General features: G+C 42.5%; 1 protein-coding gene across 1 annotated transcript in view; it reads right to left on the bottom strand.

Annotated features, from left to right (window-relative positions):
* LOC126458092 (uncharacterized) overlaps nt 1–20,030 on the bottom strand; it is a 41,159-nt gene extending 21,129 nt beyond the window's left edge. Inside the window, exon 1 of the mRNA XM_050094913.1 lies at nt 19,948–20,030. Within this exon, the coding sequence (XP_049950870.1) occupies nt 19,948–19,974 (27 nt within the window). The 5' untranslated portion in view covers nt 19,975–20,030. The remainder of the gene's footprint in view (nt 1–19,947) is intronic.
* Between the last annotated feature and the right edge of the window lie 5,016 nt (nt 20,031–25,046).

The raw sequence follows: 25,046 nt of genomic DNA, 5'->3' as shown, positions 1-25,046 counted from the left end.
CGTTTAAGACTATGTAATTTATTCATTTTGTGTTTTATTATTAGTGCAGAGATAAGAACCGCATACTATATTTAAGAAAATAACGTACATACTATAAAGATTTGATAATTAAGTTCTTTCATCTAAATTTTACCTAAAAATTTTTTCCGAATTTATTATCTCCATTCCAAAAACCTCGTCTTATTCAAAACTCAGCAGACGTTGATGTTTGTTTACAGCTTTCTTCCGCTATTTAAATCGTCATATTGAATTAGATGAGTGTTTCTGCTTCCTCTTATTTCGTTTTGACTGTTTATTATTGCATATTGAAAGAGAATCGAGTGTCTAAGTGCTTTAGACATAGAAGGGGGAGGGGAGAATAATCAACGTGTTATGTATGCGTAACCAGCAGAGCAATTTAAAAATTATAGATGGCAGGGTACTGAATATTTAACACAAATAAGGTCCAGTAAACGTTTAGTTCGGCAGTCTGTCTGTAGGCGGTACACTAAAAGAAACAACTGGCGATGTTTCTGAGGAGGATGTGTTCGTCTTCAGACTGAGCCTGCCGCCTGGCAAGCTTGCGAGTTTTGAGGCTAATATAACTGTCAGGCGCCCACGTTTAAGCAGAGTCAGCCATTATGGGCGTCTCCGTAATACACTACCAGATAAACAGAAGTGAAGCGCCCAGGAGACGTGGTCAGTTGTCAGTGTAACTTCGTACACACACGCATCATCAGCGTGTATGTAAATGATTAGAAAGGAAATCATCGGGGAGAAGTAGAATGGCCACCAGAATGCATTAGTTTTGTTTGTGATTATTGAAATTTTCCTGGCGTAAAGAGTATTCCATGACCTTTCGGATTGCAGTCAGATGACATCGACTTCCTGCCACAATGTATCGGCTGACAACCATTCAGCCATCTTCAGGTTATTGTTTTGCACTGAGGTTGCTAGTTCAAGTCGCGCGCACAAAGACAGCCGTTACATGAGCGACCTCTGTCGAATTACATGCCGTCGTCAAATATTGCTCCATTTATGGCGCGCAGGATAATGGAATGTAGTCGAATTTAGTAGGGTGATGCTGAGGGAATTAGATTAGGAAATGAAACACTTAAAATAGTAAAGGAGTTTTGCTATTTGGGGAGCAAAATAACTGATGATGGTCGAAGTGGAGAGGATATAAAATGTAGACTGGCAATGGCAAGGAGAGCGTTTCTGAAGAAGAAAAATTTGTTAACATCGAGTGTTGATTTAAGTGTCAGGAAGTCATTTCTGAAAGTATTTGTATGGAGTGTAGCCATGTATGGAAGTGAAACATGGACGATAAATAGTCTAGACCAGAATAGAAGCTTTCGAAATGTGGTGCTACTGAAGAATGCTGAAGATTATATGGGTAGATCACATAACTAATGAGGAGGAATTGAATAGAATTGGGGAGAAAAGGAGTTTGTGGCATAACTTGACCAGAAGAAGGGATCGGTTGGTAGGACATGTTCTGAGGCATCAAGGGAACATCAATTTAGTATTGGTGGGCAGCGTGGAGGGTAAAAATCGTAGAGGGAGACCAAGAGATGAATACACTAAGCAGATTCAGAAGGATGTAGGGTGCAGTAGGTACTGGGAGATGAAGAAGCTTGCACAGGATAGAGTAGCATGGAGAGCTGCATCAAACCAGTCTCAGGACTGAAGACCACAACAACAACAACATGGCGCGCAGGAGCATGCGTAGTGAGATACTATATGCACGCTCTCTGTCGGAATGCGCATTCGCGGAGTTAAAATTCAGATGTCAAAATGAATAAAAATAAATACCGCTAGATGTGCCATATGTTATAAAATGTTTTCTTACAGGAGAAATTACAGATATCACCAGGTCGCACACCTTATCCATTTGAAAGCTGCCATCACGATTAATGAGATCTTACGCTAAACGTATTTCCACCGATTCGTTAAAACTGAATCCTAGAAAGATCTCGTCGAGGCCAAGATTTCCGTGGAAGAGTAATCCATGGAATGTACTGTGGAGATACAAAGTTCGGCTATGGCTGAGTTACTGGGCTACGAAGGCGAGTGTGGCGATCATGTTCAACGCATCCTTCACGCACTTTGCGCGTCGTCTGTCAAATGTAGGGTTTGCCACACTGACATGGTTTTCTATTGAGTCCTACCTTCCGCAATCCCAGATCGCCCTTTGCCGAACAGAGAAGAGCACAAGTCTTTGCAGGTGGGCGAAATATTACTTTGACATGTTGTTTTCTTCAGATTCTGCCGAATTTCGACGAAATATTGCCGACGTACTGGAAGGATGCCCTGGACTTCAACCGCTCCTTCTCCTGCTCTTGTGGGTGGTCACGTTTCTTCTTTCTTAAAGCAGTGTGATCTGATGTGGCCGGTCGGAGTGGCCGTGCGGTTCTAGGCGCTACAGTCTGGAACCGAGCGACCGCTGCGGTCGCAGGTTCGAATCCTGCCTCGGGCATGGATGTGTGTGATGTCCTTGGGTTAGTTAGGTTTAATTAGTTCTAAGTTCTAGGCGACTGATGACCTCAAAAGTTAAGTCACATTTTGCTCAGAGCCATTTGAACCATCTGATCTGATGCGAAGATTATCCATTACTTTTGGACAACAATTGTAGGTGTTCCAGCTCATTTGCAAGGCTGTCTCTATCAGATACAGCACATACCTGGTGCACCAACGTTCGAAGGACGCCCATAGTTTGTGTTGGGCAGAGGCAGATAGACGTCTGCAAATACAGGTCTGCATGTGTGGGCTTACGATGGACTGAATATCCCAATGATCCATCCAATTTCCGTCTTCAACTTATTTTTTATTCAACAGAGAATATTTTGAGCAAATTGACGGTGTTGCCATGGGTAGCCTTCTCTCCCCTCAGGTAGTAAACATTTTTATGGAAAACTTTGAGGAGAGGGCAGAGCCAAAAGTCTTCTGGCAATATGTGGATGATACTTTGGATGGTACTTTTGTAGTGTGGCCCCACGGTGAAGAAGAACTATCATGCTTGTTGCAGGGTCTGAATTCTATCCATGAGAATATCAAATTTACGATGGAATTGAAGAAGGGCGGCTGTCTGCCATTTCTGGACATCTTCGCCAGATGGAAAATGGATGGATAATGGGGTATTTCCTTCACCGTAGGCCCACACATACAGACCTGTATTTGCAGGCGTCTAGCTTCATCCACCTATACAAAGTATGGGCGTTCTTCGAACGTTGGTGCACTTTCTGGTATCGGGAACGCTCCTGTAGAGATAAAACGCACCCGTGTGTGACAGAACTATCAGAACCTGGTGGAGTCTGAAAGGTGCCTCATGATGGATTTCCGTTTGGCCAGTTGGGATTGCTTGGTAAAACACATCCTAAGACATCAAGGATGCCAATTTAATAACGTAGGGAAATGTAGAGAACAAAAATTGTAGAGGGAGACCAAGACTTCACTAAAATAAGCACGTTCAAATGGACATATGTCGCAGAAGTTATGCAAAGATGAAGAGATTTCCCAAGAAAAGAATAGCGTACACAGATGCAAGAAATCGGTCGTGGACCTAAGGATCGCAGCAACTACAGTAATAATCATTCTCGTCGCAATAATTTTTCTCGGAACAGTTATTATTATTGTCATATGTATCGTCAGTGTTATCGCTGTCGATCGATGATTTGGTATATTCATCTACCTCGAACAACATAAATCGTGAGTGGTCGGCAAACCTATTCCTATGCTGTGATAATGGTGTGTAGATTCTTGCATAAAATTAGAGTTGTTGACTCATGTGGCAGGAACAAAAAATATAATTTATTCAATACAAAATATGATTTATTCAATACAATTCGATATCCAAGACGTGTTATCGGCAGACAAATACCTTAAACCTGTCTCTGCAGATATTAAACTTTTATACAATCGAGAAACATCGCCGTTATTCTGAATAACTGTGGCTACGCTGAAAGTAATTCATATTTACTGTAAAGACTCCACGTTCATTTTCAACTGTCTCGACTGCAGAAATGAAAATGTGAACCATATACTTATACATGGTTCAGAAAGTAACCTCCGATTGGTCACGGTGCGGGTTGTGGGGGGAGTAGCGACGCCATCTGTGCGTTCACGCACTCAACAGGTCAGTCCGCATCAAGCCGTGGTCGAGTGAACGTCGTACCTGCGCTAGTTTAGTTTTTGTGGCAGTTTGAAATGTGTGCTGCAATAGAAAACCCCGCCAAATGTGAAGTGCGTGCTGTCATAAGGTTTTTTACAGCCAAAGGATATTCTGCAGCAGCTATTCATCGTGAGCTTCGTGCCGTGTACGGACCAAGAGTTATGAGTGAAGGAGTTGTCTGTGAATGGGTACGTTTATTTAAAAGTGGACGAGAAAACGTTCATGATGAAGAGAGGAGTGGTAGACCATCATTGTTGACTGACGAACTCGTTCAGACAGTTGATGCAAAAGTTCGTGAAAATCGACGTTTCTCAATGTCGGAGTTGTCTACTGGTTTTCCACAGATTTCTAAGACTCGCTTGTACGAGATAGTGACAGCAAGATTGGGTTACCGTAAGTTCTGTGCACGATGGGTGCCCAAAATTCTTACCGACCACCACAAAACTCAAAGAATGGCCTCTGCATTAGACTTTCTGTCACGTTATGAGGACGAAGGAGAACCATTGTTAAACAGAATCGTGACCGGTGACGAAACCTGGATTAAGTACGTGAACCCTGAGACAAAAGAACAATCAAAGATGTGGGCACATTCAAATTCGCCTACCAAACCAAGAAAAGCCTCGCAAGATTTTTCTACCAGAAAACTGATGGCAACGGTGTTTTGGGATGCCAAAGGGGTGTTGTTGGTTGAATTCATGGAACGTGGTACGACCATTAATCAAGAAGTGTACTATGAAACAATAAAAAAGTTACGACGGGCTATACAGAACAAACGCCGTGGTATGCTGACTTCCGGTATCGTTTTTTTGCACGATAACGCCCGTCCTCACTCTGCTCGCAGAACAACGGCCCTTCTTGAGTCCTTCAAGTGGGACGTTATCAACCATCCACCTTACAGCCCAGACCTGGCGCCAAGTGATTATCACCTCTTCATGCATTTGAAGAAATGGCTCGGGTCACAGCGGTTTGATGACGACGAAGAGCTCAAAGATGCGGTCACAGGCTGGCTCCAGGCACAAGCGGGTGATTTTTATGCAGAAGGAATTTCAAAGCTTGTGAAGAGATACGATAAGTGCCTCAATCGCTATGGAGACTATGTAGAAAAGTAGTTCAAAGATGTAGTTGTAAGATGTATATATTAAAATATTCTTATTTAACTTGGTGTATTTTTTTATATCAACCGGAGGTTACTTTCTGAACGGCCCTCGTACAACTGACCTGGAAAATGTTTATAGCACTGACGCGGTATTGACCCTTGTTAATGAATAGGAGAACTCCACAGCAGAGAAAATGCCGGCAACCGTGATCTCGATGTCCCGACCGGTTGCTGTAACACGTCTGCGAATGCGCATCTCCCGAAAGCTCTTTTCCGAGTTCTTCTCTATGTCGTTACGTTTGAGTGAGTGAGAGGAGCAGACGTGTTTAGTGGCTAGCTGAATGTAACACAAAATGGTGCTCGTGATAAAACAGCGCGTATTCATTGTCGAGTGTTATGCAAAACCTATTTCGTGGAAGACGTGTGAGAACCGTTTGCACAAGAATTTAAAACTGGGATGTTTTTTCCACACATCCAAATAAGTCACCAATGCAAAAATTTGTGCCAAAACGCGAAACGGGCTCTGTAGCGAATTACAGCCGTAACTATCTGAACAGAGTTCGAACATCAGAAAACAATACTGGAGTGAAGGAGAGCCTGGAACAGAGTCCGACGACATCTCAACGCCGTTTGCCTGTGTAAATGGGAATTAAGGGACTGTCACGTCGAAACATTATCAAAAAGGGCTTGCATCTGAATGCTTGTAAATATATTGTTCGGCATCGGATAAAGCTTGTTGAGTTCTGCCGGTGGTTTCCGAGTGTAACGGTATCAGGACTTTTTGATTATTGGTATTTCATTGCTTCAGGGGAAGCCTGGTTCATCCTGTCATCGTATGTGAACTCATAGAACATGATACACTATGCGTCAGAAAATCCCCGTCAGTACTTCGAAGAGCCGTTGCGGAATGTCATACACTACTGGCAATTAAAATTGTTACACCAAGAAGAAATGCAGATGATAAACGAGTATTCATTGGACAAATATATTTTACTAGAACTGACATGTGATTACATTTTCACGCAATTTGGGTGCATAGATCCTGTGACATCAGTACCCAGAACAACCACATCTGGCCGTAATAACGGCCTTGATACGCCTGGGCATTGAGTCGAACAGAGCTTTGATGGCGTGTGCGGGTACAGCTGCCCATGCAGCTTCAACATGATACCACAGTTCATCAAGAGTAGTGACTGGCGTATTGTGACGAGCCAGTTGCTCGACCACCATTGACTAGACGTTTTCAATTGTTGAGAGATCTGGAGAATGTGCTGGCCATGGCAGCAGTCGAACATTTTCTGTATCCAGAAAGGCCCGTACAGGACCTGCAACAAGCGGTCGTGGATTATCCTGCTGAAATGTAGGGTGTCGCGGGGATCGAATGAAGTGTGGAGGCACGGGTCGTAACACATCTGAAATGTAACGTCCACTGCTCAAAATGAAGTCGATGCGAACAAGAGGTGCCCGAGACGTTTAACCAATGGCACCCCATACCATCACGCCGGGTGATACGCCAGTATGGCGATGACGAATATACGCTTCCAATGTGCTTTCACCGCGATGTCGCCAAACACGGAAAAATGACGTTTTGCCATTCGTGCAGCCATGTTCGTCGTTGAGTACACAATCGCAGGCGCTCCTGTCTGTGATGAAGCGTCAAGGGTAACCACAGCCATGGTCTCCGAGCTGATAGTCCATGCTACTGCAACGTCGTCGAACTGTTCGTGCAGATGGTTGTTGTCTTGCAAACGTCCCCATCTGTTGACTCAGGGATCGAGACGTGGCTGTTCGATCTGTTACAAGATGCCTGTCATCTCGACTGCTAGTGATACGAGGCCGTTGGGATCCAGCACGGCGTTCCGTATTACCCTCCTGAACCCACCGATTCCATATTCTGCTAACAGTCATTGGATCTCGACTAACGCGAGCAGCAATGTCGCGATACGATAAACCGCAATCGAAATAGGCTACAATCCGACCTTTATCAGAGTCAGAAACGTGATGGTACGCATTTCTCCTCCTTACACGAGGCATCACAACAACGCTTCACCAGGCAACGCCGGTCAACTGCTCTTTGTGTATGAGAAATCGGTTGGAAACCTTCCTGATGTCAGCACGTTGTAGGTGTCGCCACCGGCACCAACATTGAGTGAATGCTCTGAAAAGCTAATCATTTACATATCACAGCATCTTCTTCGTGTCGGTTAAATTTCGCGTCTGTGGCACGTCATCTTCGTGATGTAGCAATTTTAATGGCCAGTAGTGTAGTTGGTATTTGGCGCGCAATATCTGGTATCCGCATCGTAAGACGATTCTTTCATCAAACTGTTCACACTATCGATATATCCAGAAACTGTTTAACCTATATGTCAGTCAACACACAGCAAAAAATGGTTCAAATGGCTCTGAGCACTATGGGACTTAACGTCTATGGTCATCAGTCCCCTAGAACTTAGAACTACTTAAACCTAACTAACGTAAGGACAGCACACAACACCCAGCCATCACGAGGTGGAGAAAATCCCTGACCCCGCCGGGAATCGAACTCGGGAACCGGGGCGTGGGAAGCGAGAACGCTACCGCACGACCACGAGATGCGGGCAACACACAGCAAGCCGGAGCAAGAGCATACATCGCAATGACAACCTTATCACAACTGCATGAGGTTTTTGGGTGAGGAGAGGACACTCGACAAAAGTAGTCCAGTGTCCTAGTCACCTCGACTACCTGATCTCTCTCCCAGACATTTTTACCTGTGGTTCCAACTGACGGGTGAGATGTACTCAAATAATCCTCATACAAAACAGGACGCTGAAAACGCTATTGCTGCTGACCCGCAGACAGATCTGCTACGCTTATCCCACCGTTTAATAAGTCGAGTCAAACGCTGCATCGTCTTTAACTGCAATGAAGTTCGTTAAGAAGGGTTAATCCCACGCCAATTCTACAGTAATTATTTTTGGGACCAGTTCCATTTTGTCCACCCAGTATTACATCTAGATCTACATCTACATCTACTTGATTACTCTGCAATTCACATTTAAGTGCTTGGCAGAGGGTTCATCGAACCACAATTATACTATGTCTCTACCATTCCATTCCCGAACAGCGCGCGGGAAAAACGAACACCTAAACCTTTATGTTCGAGCTCTGATTTCTCTTATTTTATTTTGAAGATCATTCCTACCTATGTAGGTTGGGCTCAACAAAATGTTTTCGCATTCGGAAGAGAAAGTTGGTGACTGAAATTTCGTAAATAGATATCGCCGCGACGAAAAACGTCTTTGCTTTAATGACTTTCATTCCAACTCGCGTATCATATCTGCCACACTCTCTCCCCTATTACGTGATAATACAAAACGAGCTGCCCTTTTTTGCACCCTTTCGATGTCCTCCGTCAATCCCACCTGGTAAGGATCCCACACCGCATAGCAATATTCTAACAGAGGACGAACGAGTGTAGTGTAAGCTGTCTCTTTAGTGGACTTCTAAGTGTCCTGCCAATGAAACGCAAACTTTGGCTCGCCTTCCCCACAATATTATCTATGTGGTCTTTCCAACTGAAGTTGTTCGTAATTTGAACACCCAGGTACTTAGCTGAATTGACAGCCTTGAGAATTGTACTATTTATCGAGTAATAGAATTCCAACGGATTTCTTTTGGAACTCATGTGGATCACCTCACACTTTTCGTTATTTAGCGTCAACTGCCACCTGCCACACCATACAGCACTCTTTACTAAATCGCTTTGCAACTGATACTGGTCTTCGGATGCCCTTACTAGACGGTAAATTACAGCATCATCTGCGAACAACCTAAGAGAACTGCTCAGATTGTCACCCAGGTCATTTATATAGATGAGGAACAGCAGAGGTCCGAGGACGCTTCCCTGGGGAACACCTGATATCACTTCAGTTTTACTCGATGATTTGCCGTCTATTACTACGAACTGCGACCTTCCTGACAGGAAATCACGAATCCAGTCGCACAACTGAGACGATCCCCATAGGCCCGCAGCTTGATTAGAAGTCGCTTGTGAGGAACGGTGTCAAAAGCTTTCCGGAAATATAGAAATACGGAATCAACTTGAGATCCCCTGTCGATAGCGACCATTACTTCGTGCGAATAAAGAGCTAGCTTCGTTGCATAAGAACGATGTTTTCTGAAACCATGCTGATGACGTATCAATAGATCGATCCCTTCGAGGTGATTCATAATGTTTGAATACAGTATATGCTCCAAAACCCTACTGCAAACCGACGTCAATGATATAGGCCTGCAGTTCGTTGGATTACTCCTACTACATCAGAGTGTCAATCATACTGATGTATACTATTATACAGGATTTTAAAAGACAGTGTCGAATACTCTGAGAGGTGGTAGTACTCATCGAAACAAGTATAAGAAGTCCAATAAACATGGGTCCGAAAGCGGATACTTTCGGATATAAACACATGTTTATAGAAATAACTGCGCGGCACTTGGATATCCCGGGTTCGATTCCCGGCGGGGTCAGGGATTTTCTCTGCCTCGTGATGACTGGGTGTTGTGTGACGTCCTTAGGTTGGTTAGGTTTAAGTAGTTCTAAGTTCTAGGGGACTGATGACCATAGATGTTAAGTCCCATAGTGCTCAGAGCCATTTTTGACAGTTGGATACAGATATTAGCACAGTCGTTGCATTGGCGCTCCGTCAATGTGTCGGCAGGGTATTATGATGTCTTACTCACAGTACTCTATCTTTAGGTGATCAGCTGTCAGTTGTGTGGTTCGAATCGTGTTGTAGGCTACTATAGTTTTCGTCGTGTTTGTGTGCTGTCAGCCCTGGTTACATACGATAGTGTTTTCCCTTCTTCCAAACTCGGATTTACTTATGTGTTTACTGTTATTGCGTTGTACAAATGGTGTAGTACATTTACCTTCCACCACTTGTTAGCAATGGAAGCCTAGTACTCGACAAGTAAACTGACGGATACGATATTCCGCTAATGTTTAACAAACGGACGTAACCTGCGAGCCCCTGCTACCCTACGCTCAAAAATATCCACAGTGCGGAGTGCCCTCTGATAAGCTGTTCGGCAGACTTTTCCAGCGTCTGAGGGACAAAAAATGATTCAAATGGCTCTGAGCACTATGGGACTTAACTACTTAAACCTAACTAACCTAAGGACATCACACACGTCCATGCCCAAGGCAGGATTCTAACCTGCGACCGTAGCGGTCGCGCTGTCCCAGACTGAAGCGCCTAGAACCGCTCGGCCACAACGGACGGCGTTAATATTTAAGAGAGACTGTTTGCGAAACGATTTTCAACGTATCTGCAGGTATTGCTCGAAAAGGTGGTATCCATATTAGATTGGATTGGTAGAAAAACTTGAAAATTTGTGGTAATTAGGCGCTACAGTCTGGAACCGTGCGATCGCTACGGTCGCAGATTCGAATCCTGCCTCGGGCATGGATGTGTGTGAAGTCCTTAGGTTAGTTAGGTGTAGGTAGTTCTAAGTTCTAGGGGACTGATGCCCTCAGAAATTAAGTCCCATAGTGCTCAGAGCCATTTGAACCATTTTTTGTGGTAATGGGACCAAACTGCTGAGATCATTGGTCCCTAAGCTTACACACTACTTAATCTAACTCAAACTAACTTACAATAAGGACAACACACACACACACACACACACACACACACACACACACACACACACACATGTACCAGGGATAACTCGAACCTCCGACGGAGAGAGCCGCGCGAACCGTGGCAAGGCGCCCAAGACCGTGCGGTTACCCGTGCTGCTTGGATAGGCAGAATACGTCGAAGTCGTACGGAGTAGAACGTGTAAATACCCGACAAGATTGTAATCAAATATTTAAACATAAATAGAGGAAAGACCATTTAGTTTTGTGGTACAATGAAAATGTCTTTCATGAACTTGACACTGATTTGCATAATCTACACTCCTATCCGAGGCCAAGAGCCATTTTTTCCTTAGATTACCCTACGTCATCGTGACGTTAGGTCGTTAAAACAGCTGCCGACCGGTTAAAAATACTCGCCCGCCGCCTCCAGCTGATGAACCGTTAATCTCCGAACTGCTGGGGGTTATCCGGACGCGCTGCGTGGAGAGCGGAACGCACTTCCTAGCCACTAATCGGCGCTGTGTCATTTTTACATAACCGCCCGTTCCTCCGAACTGTCGTGAGATTATGTAAAGAAACTGGCTATCTCCCTGCAGCACCAGAATTATGTAATTTTGGCTGCCTTAGTTATATAGGCAGTCAGTGTTCTAGCGCGGACTGGCAACGGCTGAATGACGCAATCACGAACATAGTTTACACGGATGTCAGCGAAATACACGCAGGTCTATTAATCTGTCACAACGGGAATCTTAAAGCAATATGATTTCACAATATCTCTTGTCTTCCTTCTCAAGTGGTGAACGACGGAATGCACTTTCACGTAAGTCATCTTTCCTAATTAGTACACTATACCTGTAAGGGGCAGAGAAATGAAAATGAGCCAAATGGAAAAAGTAGGTAAACTGTTTATTATTTCAAAAGTAATCCCCATATAACTGTTAATACATTCAACCAACTGCGAGACAATATGGTCAGTGCCTTCAGGGACAAACATTTGTGGTTGACTACGGAACTCTGATTGCAAACAGGCGTACACCTCTTCGTCTGAAGCCAATCGACGACCATGAATGTCTTTCTTCAGGACTCTAAAAATATAAAAATCGCATGGAGAGACGGACTGTATGAAGGAAGTGTAGGCGAAACTTCTACAGCGTACTCGGAACAACCATGGCAACCTGAGGGACCCGAAGAAAAACATTCGTGACCGTCGATTTGGTTCAGACGGAGAGCTGATTGCCTGGATACAATCATGATTCCATAGGCAACAACAAGCATTTTTTCATGAAGGCACTGACCGTCTTGTTTCAGAATGGGATAAATGTATCAACAGTTATGTGGCGATTACTTTTGACTGCCGCTTGTATCACGCCAGTCTATTTATTCAACCAATAGCTTAGAAACCTGGCGTTGTCTGGGCGTTTATTTATATCCGAGCTCGAGACTTCGTAAACGTGGAATTTGTTTTTGACTTATAAAGCTTCCTTTCTTAGTATGATTGGGGACATGAACAAAGAGCTTGTTTCCTTCACTAACGTGGGAGAAAGCCACAGAGAGTCGACCATGCGAAGAGTGACTGACACTAAAGACCACGCCTGCAAGACCCAACGTCTGACCTTGTGTATTGTTTGTGGTAATGGCATAACATAAGCTCACGGGGAATTGTACAGGTTTAAAGTGAAATGGTTAACTGTTGGGTATAAGAGGGATTCGGAGCGTAAGAACTCACACGCCTGTGCCACTTCCCATCAAAATTTCCGTTTCTAAGATGTTACGTTGGAGAGAAGTAAGTCAGCGAAACGTTCTGAGGAGCGAGACGCTCTTGATCAGAGGTAGATCAGACCTTGCTTTCAGAAGGAGTTTCCAAAGAGCAAGTTAAAGCCTGAAGGTCTTGAGCCACAGTAAGTCTCGCTTCACAATCTTTATTAGATTATTGAGACCGCATAGTCCTTAGTCTTTTAGCTGTTCTGGTGTATTCAGCAAGACACAACCATTTTCTAGGGAATTTTATTCATAAACAAAACGAAATGAAGATGTAATGAGTAGGCACCCAGACCACAAAGCAGTTTTGATAAATTCGTTTTTGTAGCAAAAAATATAAATAAAATCTATCGAAACAAACAAAGCAATGTCGTTCAGCTTATAACATACAAACCGAAATCAGTAAATTCGTATATCCTAGCCAAGAAAATTCCCTGTTTGTTTGTATTCATAAAGATAAGATTGTGGTCCTTAATCCAGTCGCTGACGTAAACTTCCGAAAAAAAACATCTGTTGGTGAGTTAAAATGGTTCAAATGGCTCTGAGCACTATGGGACTTAACTTCTGAGGTCATCAGTCCCCTAGAACTTAGAACTACTTAAACCTAACTAACCTAAGGACATCACACACACATCCATGCCCGAGGCAGGATTCGAACCTGCGACCGTAGCGGTCACGCGGTTCCAAACTTAAGCGCTTAGAACCGCACGGCCACACCGGCCGGCTTGGTGAGTTAAAAACACTAATAACATTTTAATTCTGTCATCGACGTAAACTTCCGAAAAAACGGCTGTCACTGACGTAAAAAACATTAATAAAGTTATCTATTGGTTCTTTTCTGTACTACGAAACTAAATGCCCAATCTGTTGGTTCTCTGGTGTACTATGCTGTGGTGATCAAACTCCCAAACTATTAAGAAGAGGAAACGATTTTAGGTACAACTGTATTTACGATATCTTTTTTTCTGTCTTCTGGTTTTGATGAAATAAAGCCTTTGTTTTGTTCCAAGCTAAGCTATGGAAACACCACGAAAATTTGTCTTGCAGTTTTGGAGATTAGCGTGTTCTAACAGACAAACAAACAGACAGATCTGAAGGTTTAAGATAAAACTTTAAATCACAATATCTGTTTTTTCCGTGATCTGATTTGGATGAAATAAAGTCTATATGTTGCCCTAGGCTAGGATCAAGTTACCTGTGAATATCCCATGAAAATTCGTCTAGTAGGTGATTAGCGCGTTCAAACGGATAGACAGACGCGATGGTTTTACAAAAATGTTAAAATGTGTGTGAAATCTTATGGGACTTAACTGCTAAGGTCATCAGTCCCTAAGCTTACACACTACTTAACCTAAATTATCCTAAAGACAAACACACACACCTATGCCCGAGGGAGGACTCGTACCTCCGCCGGGACCAGCCGCACAGTCCATGACTGCAGCGCCATAGACTGCTCGGCCAATCCCGCACGGCGATGGTTTTACCGTTTTATTATTAGGTAGATTATCTGCGGATACCTTTCCTGTGTAGACCCTCCTTCGACCGATTCTTGTGTATTGCTCGTCGGTGTGGGATCCATACAAGGTGAGATTAACGGAGTAGATATGTGAGATAACAAAGAAGGATGGCGCGTTTCGCCTGTAGTTCGTTTTGTGAGCGCGAGAGCCTCGCAAGGTCACTCATGGCACTCATAAGGCAGACGCACATTCCAAGACGAATCAGACAAAATATTACTTTCTCCCACATGCATCTCATTAAATATCCGCGGTGATAAAACTAGAGACATTCACATTCAGACCAACTGTCATTTCCTATGCGTAACACTCACGGAAGGGAGGAAATGGTGGTGGTACATGAAGCATCCTCCAGCACAAACCTTAAGACGGCTTATAGGATATAGGTGTAGATGATATATCTGTGCTTCTGATCGCGGCTGCCAAATTACAAACCATTTTGTTTTTCATTACCATTGTAAATGGAACTTTGTAATAGCCTTTCCTTGGCGCTTACTTTTCTTTATATGGATCGCCATACAGTCTTGTTTCAGACGTGTCATACTTTGCATTCCTAATCATCACGTTTCTCTGCTTTGAATTTGAAGATTTTACATTTCATGAGATCCGACACAGTAAATTTTTCTTAACTGAATTCCTTTCCTTGTTTTGCTATCTTTCAAATACGAGAGGCGTTCAAGAAATAATGCAACACGTTTTTTTCCTGAAAGCAGATTGTTTTTATACGGGATTCCAATACCCGATATTATTCCCCAATATTTTGGCTACAAAACCTTGTTTTTCAACATAATCTCCGTTCCAAGTTATGGCCTTACGCATCTTTACTGGGAGGGCTTGTATGGAGCCAACGTCTTGCGGCGTCAATAACCTCCCCATCATTCACATAGGGCTTCTCACGGACTGTATCCTTCACTGGTGCACACAGATCGAAGTCGGGAGGTGCTCTATGGTCTTCGGCTAGGTGGCGAGGAACCCAGGGGGCACACTCCCTTGAGTAAACCAACTGGTGGACGAGTGTGTCAGTACTATCAACAGAGACGCCCAGTGGTGCAACGAGGTGACTGATTGTGTGACCCGTCGATATCCTTGAATGAGAGTGTCCGCACGTTCCAACAAAGCAGAAGGCACAACTGTCTGCGGCCGGCCGGCACGCAGGAGATGGGACAGGTTTGTGCGACCTTGTTGCGATGAAGACAGACGCTTCGCTCAACGACTCACCGTGCTTTTGTTCACTGCCATGTCTCCGTAAACATTCTGCAAGCGGCCATCAATATCTGCGATGCTATGATTTTCCGCCAAAAGAAACTGTGCTTGGAACGCACCTCGGTTACAAGCTCTGTTTTGAAATCTACGTAGCACCGTCACCTATTGGATCTTCATGAAACTATAGGGACTATTCCACGATGTCCTACAACAAATTCTTCGTTTTTCAACCGAAACTGGTCGAGAAAGAAATGAGTTGCATTACTTACTGAATGCCCCTCGTACACTTACATTTCACTGCCTAGATATTTTCGTTTTTTCCGTCCTGGCGATATCCGCCCTTTTCATCTGAAAGTTTAAGTCAGGGTTTAGTCACTTAGGTCAACGAATGCCAAATTTATTGCTTGCATTTAAATGATAAAGGATAATCTGCATTTTAGCAGCTTTGTAAGTAACAAAATTTATCAAATTACGCTATTAGCTTCCTGTAAATCTTAACCTTGGTTGGTTGAGGTTTGAGTCCTTTCAGTTTGTTTCAGTTTTTACTTTATTTTTTATTTAAAGTGTTGTGATCCTTAAGTCTTATATCCTGGCTGTGGAGGCGTACATTTTTTATGAGACTACTACGCAAACGATAGTCAGTTGATGGGCTGACATTGGTCCTAAGTTGCAAGTAGTTTAATTTGGATTTTCATGGTATGAGTTCCATGGTATGAGTTCCATTTTACAGTTAGATGTTCCTAACTACTTTCATTCTGGGTATCAAAAAATTTTAAAAATTATTTAAATATGATATTATACATTCTCTTTCAGGTTATAAAAATATGTTAATTAGTATACGTTTCCGCTTAAACTTAGAGCAGCAGATAAATGTATGGCTTACAAATGAACGGCCCCTGTGTCAAAATGCGTTGCCATTTATTCAAGTTTCGAAAAATATTAGGACCGAACATTACGCCAAAAAAGTAAGTAAATCATTTCCTTACAAAACGAACGGCATTTTGACAACTATGATGTTTCATCTTGTGTAGTATTAAGTTTGTGTAGCTTCTGTATCGATGACTGCAGTCCTTCAAACTGCATTCGAGATCAGAATTCCCCTTTCCCGTATCTCAACGGACGCTACATTTCCCGAGTCATAGGTATAACTACGCCCTATGTCTAAAACATGTGCATTAGACCGTCAAGTACTCTCGTAAGTAGAGTCGTACAGCATTACTGGCTGGACGGCCCTAATAGTGAATTTTTTTATTCTTCAAGCAACTTGCAGATTTCTACTCGAAACGCGAGTATTGTGTGTTAAGTGTGTGTATAGAATAAGCGGAATGTATTGTTGAGGATAGTGAGACGGAGGGAGGGAGGAGAGATTCCCGGTACTGCTAAGTAGACTCCTCTCTTGGAATATCACTGAAGGGATCTGCCGACCTTGATGTTCCTAGCCGACAGGCAGATCACTGTCAGAAGTGACATATGTCACTTTTCCACTGTGTGTGACACGCCATACATTATATTTATAAAACCTGTTCCGCTGTTGTCTAAAAAAATTGGATGAATTCTGCACTCGCACAGTATGTCTGAAAAATTTGAATCATGAAAGAGTGAGAGAGAGAGAGAGAGAGTGGGTGTTTCACAATTCATGTTACACACTCCTAGAGATTGTAGAAGGAAGTTGTAGATCAAGTTTACTCTTCGGAAACCACTGGAAACGAACTGTTCGAATGTTATAAGCGAAAACCGTTGTGATACCTCTGTCATTAGATACGTGTACTGGTATTGTTATTGCTAAGATTGTAGGGTAGACAACATTCAGAGGTGGTAGCATGGACAAAAACATATGGAAAATATATCCAGCGAACGTGAGCTCTAAACTGTATACCTGTATACTTATTCATCTTCTGTACTGAGAAACAAATCTCCTCTATTCGACAAGTGCTCATAGCTCTTAAGATAGAGTTTACTACACTTTTTCTGTTTTGATCCTTACCACCACATCTGAAAGATGCCTATCCTACAAAAGGTCACAACAGTACTAGTACATGTATTCCACAATCCTTATCTCAAATTGATGCATTTATCCTTTTCCATCATCCTAGAAACTCTGTAACATCACCATGGAATCACCCTGTATATACATACATTTACAGGTGCCTACGCCTATAACTCTGACAGTCTGTAGCGTCGTTGATGACGTTTCCGGACATGTGTTCCTATGTAAAATTTGATCTACAAGTCTCCTCTACAACATCCAAAAATGTATAACATGAATAGTGAGACACGCACACACACACAAACACATACACGCACACATACACACACACACACACACACACACACACACACACACACACACACACACACACACACAGAGTAGAGAGAACATCTCAAACCCGAATGTAGTTCGAAGAGACTGAATCGGTCAAAACTTTAGAAATATATGCAATCCAGTCCATTCGTTTGTTGGGTATGCGTAAATAATTTTACGTGACGTTCCCAGTCTCATTCGCCCCATCTTATGGAACATTTTTTTTTTTTTTTTGTGGGATCGACAGTTACATACTAGAGACAGTGCTATTATAATATTTTTACGAACATTTATATTTCTTAAAATTTATTATATCAGTTCTCTTTCTGTTCTTTAACCATTTTTCAGTTCTCTACGCCTAAACAAATTGTATACCGGTGGGTTTAAATTAAATCTATATCTTTAGAAAGTGAAAAACGTACAGGCTCCACAAAATTGACAGTCACTTTCAAGTAGAATTCTTTCACATTAATTTGCAAGATCTATCTGAACGAATAACCCTCTTCGTTAGTTTTTCATTGGTTTCTACAAATATACACGATAATCTATTAAAATACATATTCCAAATATTTTGAACAACCGATAAGGCGTTCAGCATCGCTGCAGCAATTTGAAGCTCTCTCCCTCCGGCAGTCATTTCACGAAACTTCTGCCTCAGATGAAGAAGCTTCGTAGCCAACAGCGGGCTTGCCCATTAAGCGTGGCTCTCCTTCTTTACCCTTACGGCATATGCAGTCTTCATGTCGAAGATCACTTTTTCAACAGATGCATTTTCTTCCCTCGTCTTCATTCTTGCTGCCTAAACCCTTAAATTCTGAATACCAGTATCTGACGCTCCCCAGAACTACTGTGTATTATTTCGAATTATTCTTGTACACAGCGCAGAAAAAAGTTTGGCGTGCTTGCAAACATATACCACTTGTATTTCACGTGTTGCCACGTCCACTGCGGAAAAAAAAGGGTAGTCTCTTAATTGTCCACAGATTGTTAAGAAAATATTACCTGTTTACTATCTGATGAGCAAGGAGAGACACAGGTATCTGTGATTCTTTCGAGATCATGATGACTGACATAATTCTTTTAGATCCGTTTCACAACTTTATCTTTGATGCTAATTCATGTGCTATGTTTATTCAGAAATTTTTATTTAGAAATTTTCGGATAATATTTATGATTAAGCTTAGCTCAAAGAAAACTGACGGAATGGAATTCAGGAAATACCAGAATACTAGATCGTGAAACCAGTGGTAGATGAAAGCTCTGTGAGGCGCACAACATCACCTAAATAAATATTTTCAAATGCATACGCAATATTTAAATGCGCAAATAAATGAACAGATTTCTTGAATATAATGATAACAAGTGCCAATTTTTTTGGTGATTACCGATTTTGATTGGTTGAACATGGCATCCTGAAAGATATGCAGAAATAGTAATAATAAAATGAAATTATATTTCTCCAAGTTTTAGCCTCTATACTTGATTTTTTTAAAATAAACTGAAACCAGTAACAATAAACATTTTTATAATTCAGATCAGGCACATAATAAATACCGGGTGATCAAAAAGTCAGTATAAATTTGAAAACTGAATAAATCACCGAATAATGTAGATAGAGAGGACCAAATTGACACATATGCTTGGAATGACATGGGGTTTTATTAGAACCAAAAAAGTACAAACGTTCAAAAAATGTCCGACAGATGGCGCTTCATCTGATCAGAATAGCAATAATTAGCATAACAAAGTAAGACAAAGCAAAGATGATGTTCTTTACAGGAAATGCTCAATATATCCACCATCATTACTCAACAATAGCTGTAGTCGAGGAATAATGTTGTGAACAGCACCGTAAAGCATGTCTGGAGTTATGGTGGGGCATTGGCGTCAGATGTTGTCTTTCAGCATCCCTAGATATGTCGGTCGATCACGATACACTTGAGACTTCAGGTAACCCCAAAGCCAATAATCGCAAGGACTGAGGTCTGGGGACCTGGCAGGCCAAGTATGACGAAAGTGGCGGCTGAGCACACGATCATCACCAAACGACGCGCGCAAGAGATCTTTCATGCATCTAGCAATATGAAAATGTTGTGCATTGCTTGCTTCCATCCCCACTGTACATATACCAACACATTTGCTGTGAACTCATATACTGGCGAAAGTAGTGTTCAGAAGTTTTAGCGCAGACGTGAAAGACTCTTGGCAGTATTTACGTCTATCCCCACAGCACTGTGTTGGCACGTGAAGACGCTGCAGTCACGACCGAGGCTAAGAAGCGCCGGTGCCTACCTGCACGTATCGCGTCGCTCGCTCCATCGTGTGCGTTGTGGATGCGGTGGTTTTTGCGCCGCGTGCGGCGTCGTCCTCGGGAGTGAACGCCGTGCGGCCGCGGGAGGCCGCGTTTTATCGGCGCCGGCAGCCCGGCCGCGGGCCAATCTCGATGCGCGAGTCCCCACCACGCCGGTCAGAAGCACGTGCTCGGGGGCGCACACCTCGGACCGAGGCAGAGGCGGTCACCCTGAGACCCTGCTCTGCTCGCTGCCTTCCGTCACGTACTCCGCAGCTGCGCTACATAACGCGCGCAACACTTCTGGAAGGCTAGGCGACCCGAAACGTACAGCATTACTGGTTAGGCCTCTCATTCCAGTCTCCACACATCCCTAAGAAGCATTGTTCAAATCTTACCAGGGGAACTCTCCATAAGTCGCTCTCTGACACAGACGAAACTTCACTGGATGAAAGTAGGAATAAAATAAAGGAACACCTACACTATTGGCCATTTAAATTGCTACACCACGAAGATGACGTGCTACAGACGCGAAATTTAACCCTCAGGAAGAAGATGCTGTGATATGCAAATGATTAGCTTTTCAGAGCATTCACACAAGGTTCGCGCCGGTGGCGACACCTACAACGTGCTGACATGACGAACGTTTCCAACCGATTTCTCATACACAAACAGCAGTTCACCGGCGTTGCCTGGTGAAACGTTGTTGTGATACCTCGTGTAAGGAGGAGAAATGCGTACCATCACGTTTCCGAATTTGATAAAGGTCGGATTGTAGCCTATCGCGATTGCGGTTTATCGTATCGCGACATTGGTGCTCGCGTTGGTCGAGATCCAATGACTGTTAGCAGAATATGGAATCAGTGGCTTCAGGAGGGTAATACGGAACGCCGTGCTGGATCCCAACGGCCTCATATCACTAGCAGTCGAGATGACAGGCATCTTATCCGCATAGCTGTAACGGATCGTGCAGCCACGTCTAGATCCCTGAGGCAACATATGGGTACGTTTGCAAGACAACAACCATCTGCACGAACAGTTCGACGTCGTTTGCAGCAGTATGGACTATCAGCTCGGAGACCACGGCTGCGGTTACCCTTGATGCTGCATCACAGACAGGAGCGCCTGCGATGGTGTATTCAACGACGAACATGGGTGCACGAATAGCAAAACGTCATTTTTTCGGATGAATCCAGGTTCTGTTTACGGCATCATGATGGTCGCATCCGTGTTTGGCGACATCGCGGTGAACGCACATTGGAAGCGTGTATTCGTCATCGCCATACTGGCGTATCACCCGGCGTGATGGTATGGGGTGCCATTGGTTACACTTCTCGGTCGCCTGTTGTTCACATTGACGGCACTTTGAACAGTGGACGTTACATTTTTGATGTGTTACGACCCGTAGCTCTATCTTTCATTCGATCCCTGCGAAACCCTACATTTCAGCAGGGTAATGTACGACCGCATGTTGCAGGTCCTGCACGGGCCTTTCTGGATACAGAAAATGTTCTGCTACTGCCCTGGCCAGCACATTCTCCAGATCTCTCACCAATTGAAAACGTCTGGTCAATGGTGGCCGAGCAACTGGCTCGTCACAATACGCCAGTCGCTATTCTTGATGAACTGTGGTATCGTGTTGAAGCTGCATGGGCAGCTGTACCTGTACACGCCATCCAAGCTCTGTTTGACTCAATGCCCAGGTGTATCAAGGCCGTTATTATGGCCAGATGTGGTTGTTCTGGGTACTGATTTCTCAGGATTTATGCACCCAAATTGCGTGAAAATGTAATCACATATCAGTTCTAGTATAATATATTTGTCCAATGAATACCCGTTTATCATGTGCATTTCTTCTTGGTGTAGCAATTTTAATGGCCAGTAGTGTATTTTGGCGTCGTTACCAACGCTCAACAGTTTCAGAGAAAATGACGTTTAAAATTTCGATGCGAATTATCAGCTTCGTCGCAGAATCTTGAAGCAACCGACTCAGTAGCGGAGCGACTGAAAGCATAAAATACGAATTTCTGGGCAACGTGTTCAGATCCAATCTTACGTCTTTTTTTCTTTGTCTTCGGTTGTTGTGAAGTATGCGACATCAATAGTTATTGTGACATCATCAAATACAATTGTGTTACTGACGATGATGTAACTATTAAAATAGATTTTATCATCAGAAACCCTTATATAACTTTCTATTATTAACAGTAACTGGAAACGGAAAACATAAAAATTCTAGTATTATTCCTATACACGATGCAAATGTTTCTGGCTGCCTCCGTTGCTGTTACCCCTCTATTGAACTCAAACAGAAGAATCCGTCGGGAATGTCTCGATTTCCTCATTTTCTAGCGTCCGCAGTGCCACTCACTATCTCCAAATGACAAAATGACAGTACCTAAACTCAAATCGCAACAGTGCGCTACAAATAAAAAATGAGAATCGATAAATAAACCAATAGCAATCGGAATACCAACATGCAAACCAAAACGCTACGGACTTCTGCACCAACCTAAAAATTCCGCTAAAGCGTGTGCCGATCTGTCGATCCTGCAATGTATTCTTTTGACGACATATGAAGAACTGCAGAAGTGCTCTGTGCCCAGCAAAGGGAAATCGCAAGTGGAAGCGATCCAATTAAAATACAAGGCTTGATCCATGAGCTGCAGGCTCCAGCTTTCAAGGAATTTTCCTGATATGTCTACTGGTCGGTCCCCAAATTACCGCCAGATCGCGAGATTTTTTAGCGGCATTTACGAGGTTGATTTTCCTAATAACATTCACACTAGAAAGTGTGTCATATGTGCCTTCGGACGTTGTTCGTAGTGCTCCGAATTTTTATTCCTATAACATTTTTGTGCCAGGTATCGACATGGGATGCGTTCTGATTCTTTTGAAGTATGAAAGTAAAAATGAATGTATATGTTTTTCATTTTCAATTGCTGTGAACGATATAAGCTGACATAAGTTTCCTCATAATTCAATCTATTTTTAATAACATTTGAAAAACTTATTTTGTCAATAATTCCACAATGTCACAAAAAATATAGATGTCACATATTTCCGCAACAAACAAAAATACACAAAGATGAACATAAGATAGGACTTGAAGAAACGGTATAAACATGTGAAACGTAGCTTTTACATGACTAAATGTTTTCAGTGAAAAAACTGGAGATTTTGTTGGCCAGGCCGTCAGACGAAAACCCTTTACATCGAGATAGGTGAGGGCACCATGGACAACAAAGGGTCTTCTGCTATGTTTTTGAAAGATAACATCATGGAGAGCTCTAGTATAAAGCACAAGTACAGCATTAATAAATCAGAAATGTAACGACTATTGTTCTAATTACAGGATATTAGAACCGCAGGTGATCATGTTGTTTCACCAGTATCACATCAGACGTTGAGCATGTATAACAATGATGAGTCTGGCAAAGCTCGTTCTCCCCTGAGCTTCTGCACATGGGTTCGTCCATCACGATGCTGCATGCAGAACTGGAATCAGCTGAAAAGACACCTATGTCAAGTTTTTGTACGTCCATCCTCGTGATTGGAGGTCTGGGGGACTTCGGCCCTTCACTTATGCAACAAAATGAAACGCCTACAGCCGTCTTTATGATGTCATTTATTGTATGGCTACCACTTTCGGTGCTTAAGTTCACCATCTTCAGGCCTTAGCTGATGTCGAGAGGATTAACCCCATACGCATACACGATGTATCGGAGGCCATCTATAACTGGTTTCCTCAGATTACATGCAACCGGAATGTTGTCTTTCCAACCATCAACAACTTATATGGCTTTACATATAGATATTATTTCCGAAAAAATTACTCTATGTTTCAAGCATACAATACTGTACACCAGTTACAGAACCACTAACAATCTACAACGATTTTTGAGATACATACCATGTAAATTAGAACCGTTTTCGCAATCTGAATACCCAAAATCTTATACTGGACAAACAGGAAGAAACGTTAGTACACGATTTAAAGAATACATGACAATATGCGACAATAACCCATTCACGTTTTCTGCACACTTAAAAGACACCAACCACAAAATATCTAATATAGATGGATGACTTCAAATACTACATAAGTCAGAGAAAGGAAAAATCATGGATGTAATGGAAAAAACTGAAAATTACATCGATCCAAAATATCAGTCAGACCAAGTTTTAAATGACCAAAAAGACCTGCGAAATGGGAAATTCCTAAACAACTTTTTAGCAGCTATACGACGAAGCATTACGGAACCATAGAAGGTAAAACTATCGCTACACTCATTAATTAATATAACTGTAATGCGAAACATCATGCAACCATAAAGCAGTTGTTCCTCGACTCTCATAGTTCTCAGTACTGTTTTATTAGAGTACTGATAGATTTTATGTGTAGGATCTTTGTACCAACTATTCAAAAATGAGGTGCTCCCACAGTAAAAGAGCAAATATTTACAAGTTACTTTAAAGAAATTACGTAGAGTCATATTTACACCAATCATGAACGATAATTAAATATAATTTAGAACAAAAGCATATGCAGGATAATTAACAAATTTCTACAAAATAATTATAATCTTCGTAGTGTTAAGTATGTTAAAAGACGGGTTTTATATATTAGGTCTTTGCAAAAACTGATCGAAAGTAACGTGCCCCTAAAATAGCATAAAACATCTCGGATTTATTTTACGATCATAACATGGAGTCATAGGAGCAACGACATACATGGCATAATTTACTACTAAAAAATCATCCATAAAGTAAGTTGTAATGCTCCTAGTATCTCTACAAATATGACTTGTTCCTATATCGAAATCAGAAATGTCACTAAGGTATCAAATGTACCTAATGCTTGCGTTGTAGATACTTGAAAGTGGCCTAAGGCCGAAATTGTAGAATAGTACACGAAATAAAGAGAATGGGCAGCTGAAGGCCTCACGAACTCTTTCAAGAAATTCATCGCAGCTCCAAACTGTATCACACTGAGAATTATAGCTTCGAGAAATTATTAGTTGATCGTTGGAGAGACGACATTGTGGTTACAAGTAATCTGCGAAAACTAGTTATAGATATTCGCCTCTGATACATCGTA

This window comes from Schistocerca serialis, chromosome 2, assembly GCF_023864345.2.
Source record: "Schistocerca serialis cubense isolate TAMUIC-IGC-003099 chromosome 2, iqSchSeri2.2, whole genome shotgun sequence".
NCBI lineage: Eukaryota > Metazoa > Arthropoda > Insecta > Orthoptera > Acrididae > Schistocerca > Schistocerca serialis.
The sequence above is the reverse complement of the archived record's forward strand: the minus strand, read 5'-3'. Positions and strand labels throughout refer to the sequence as shown.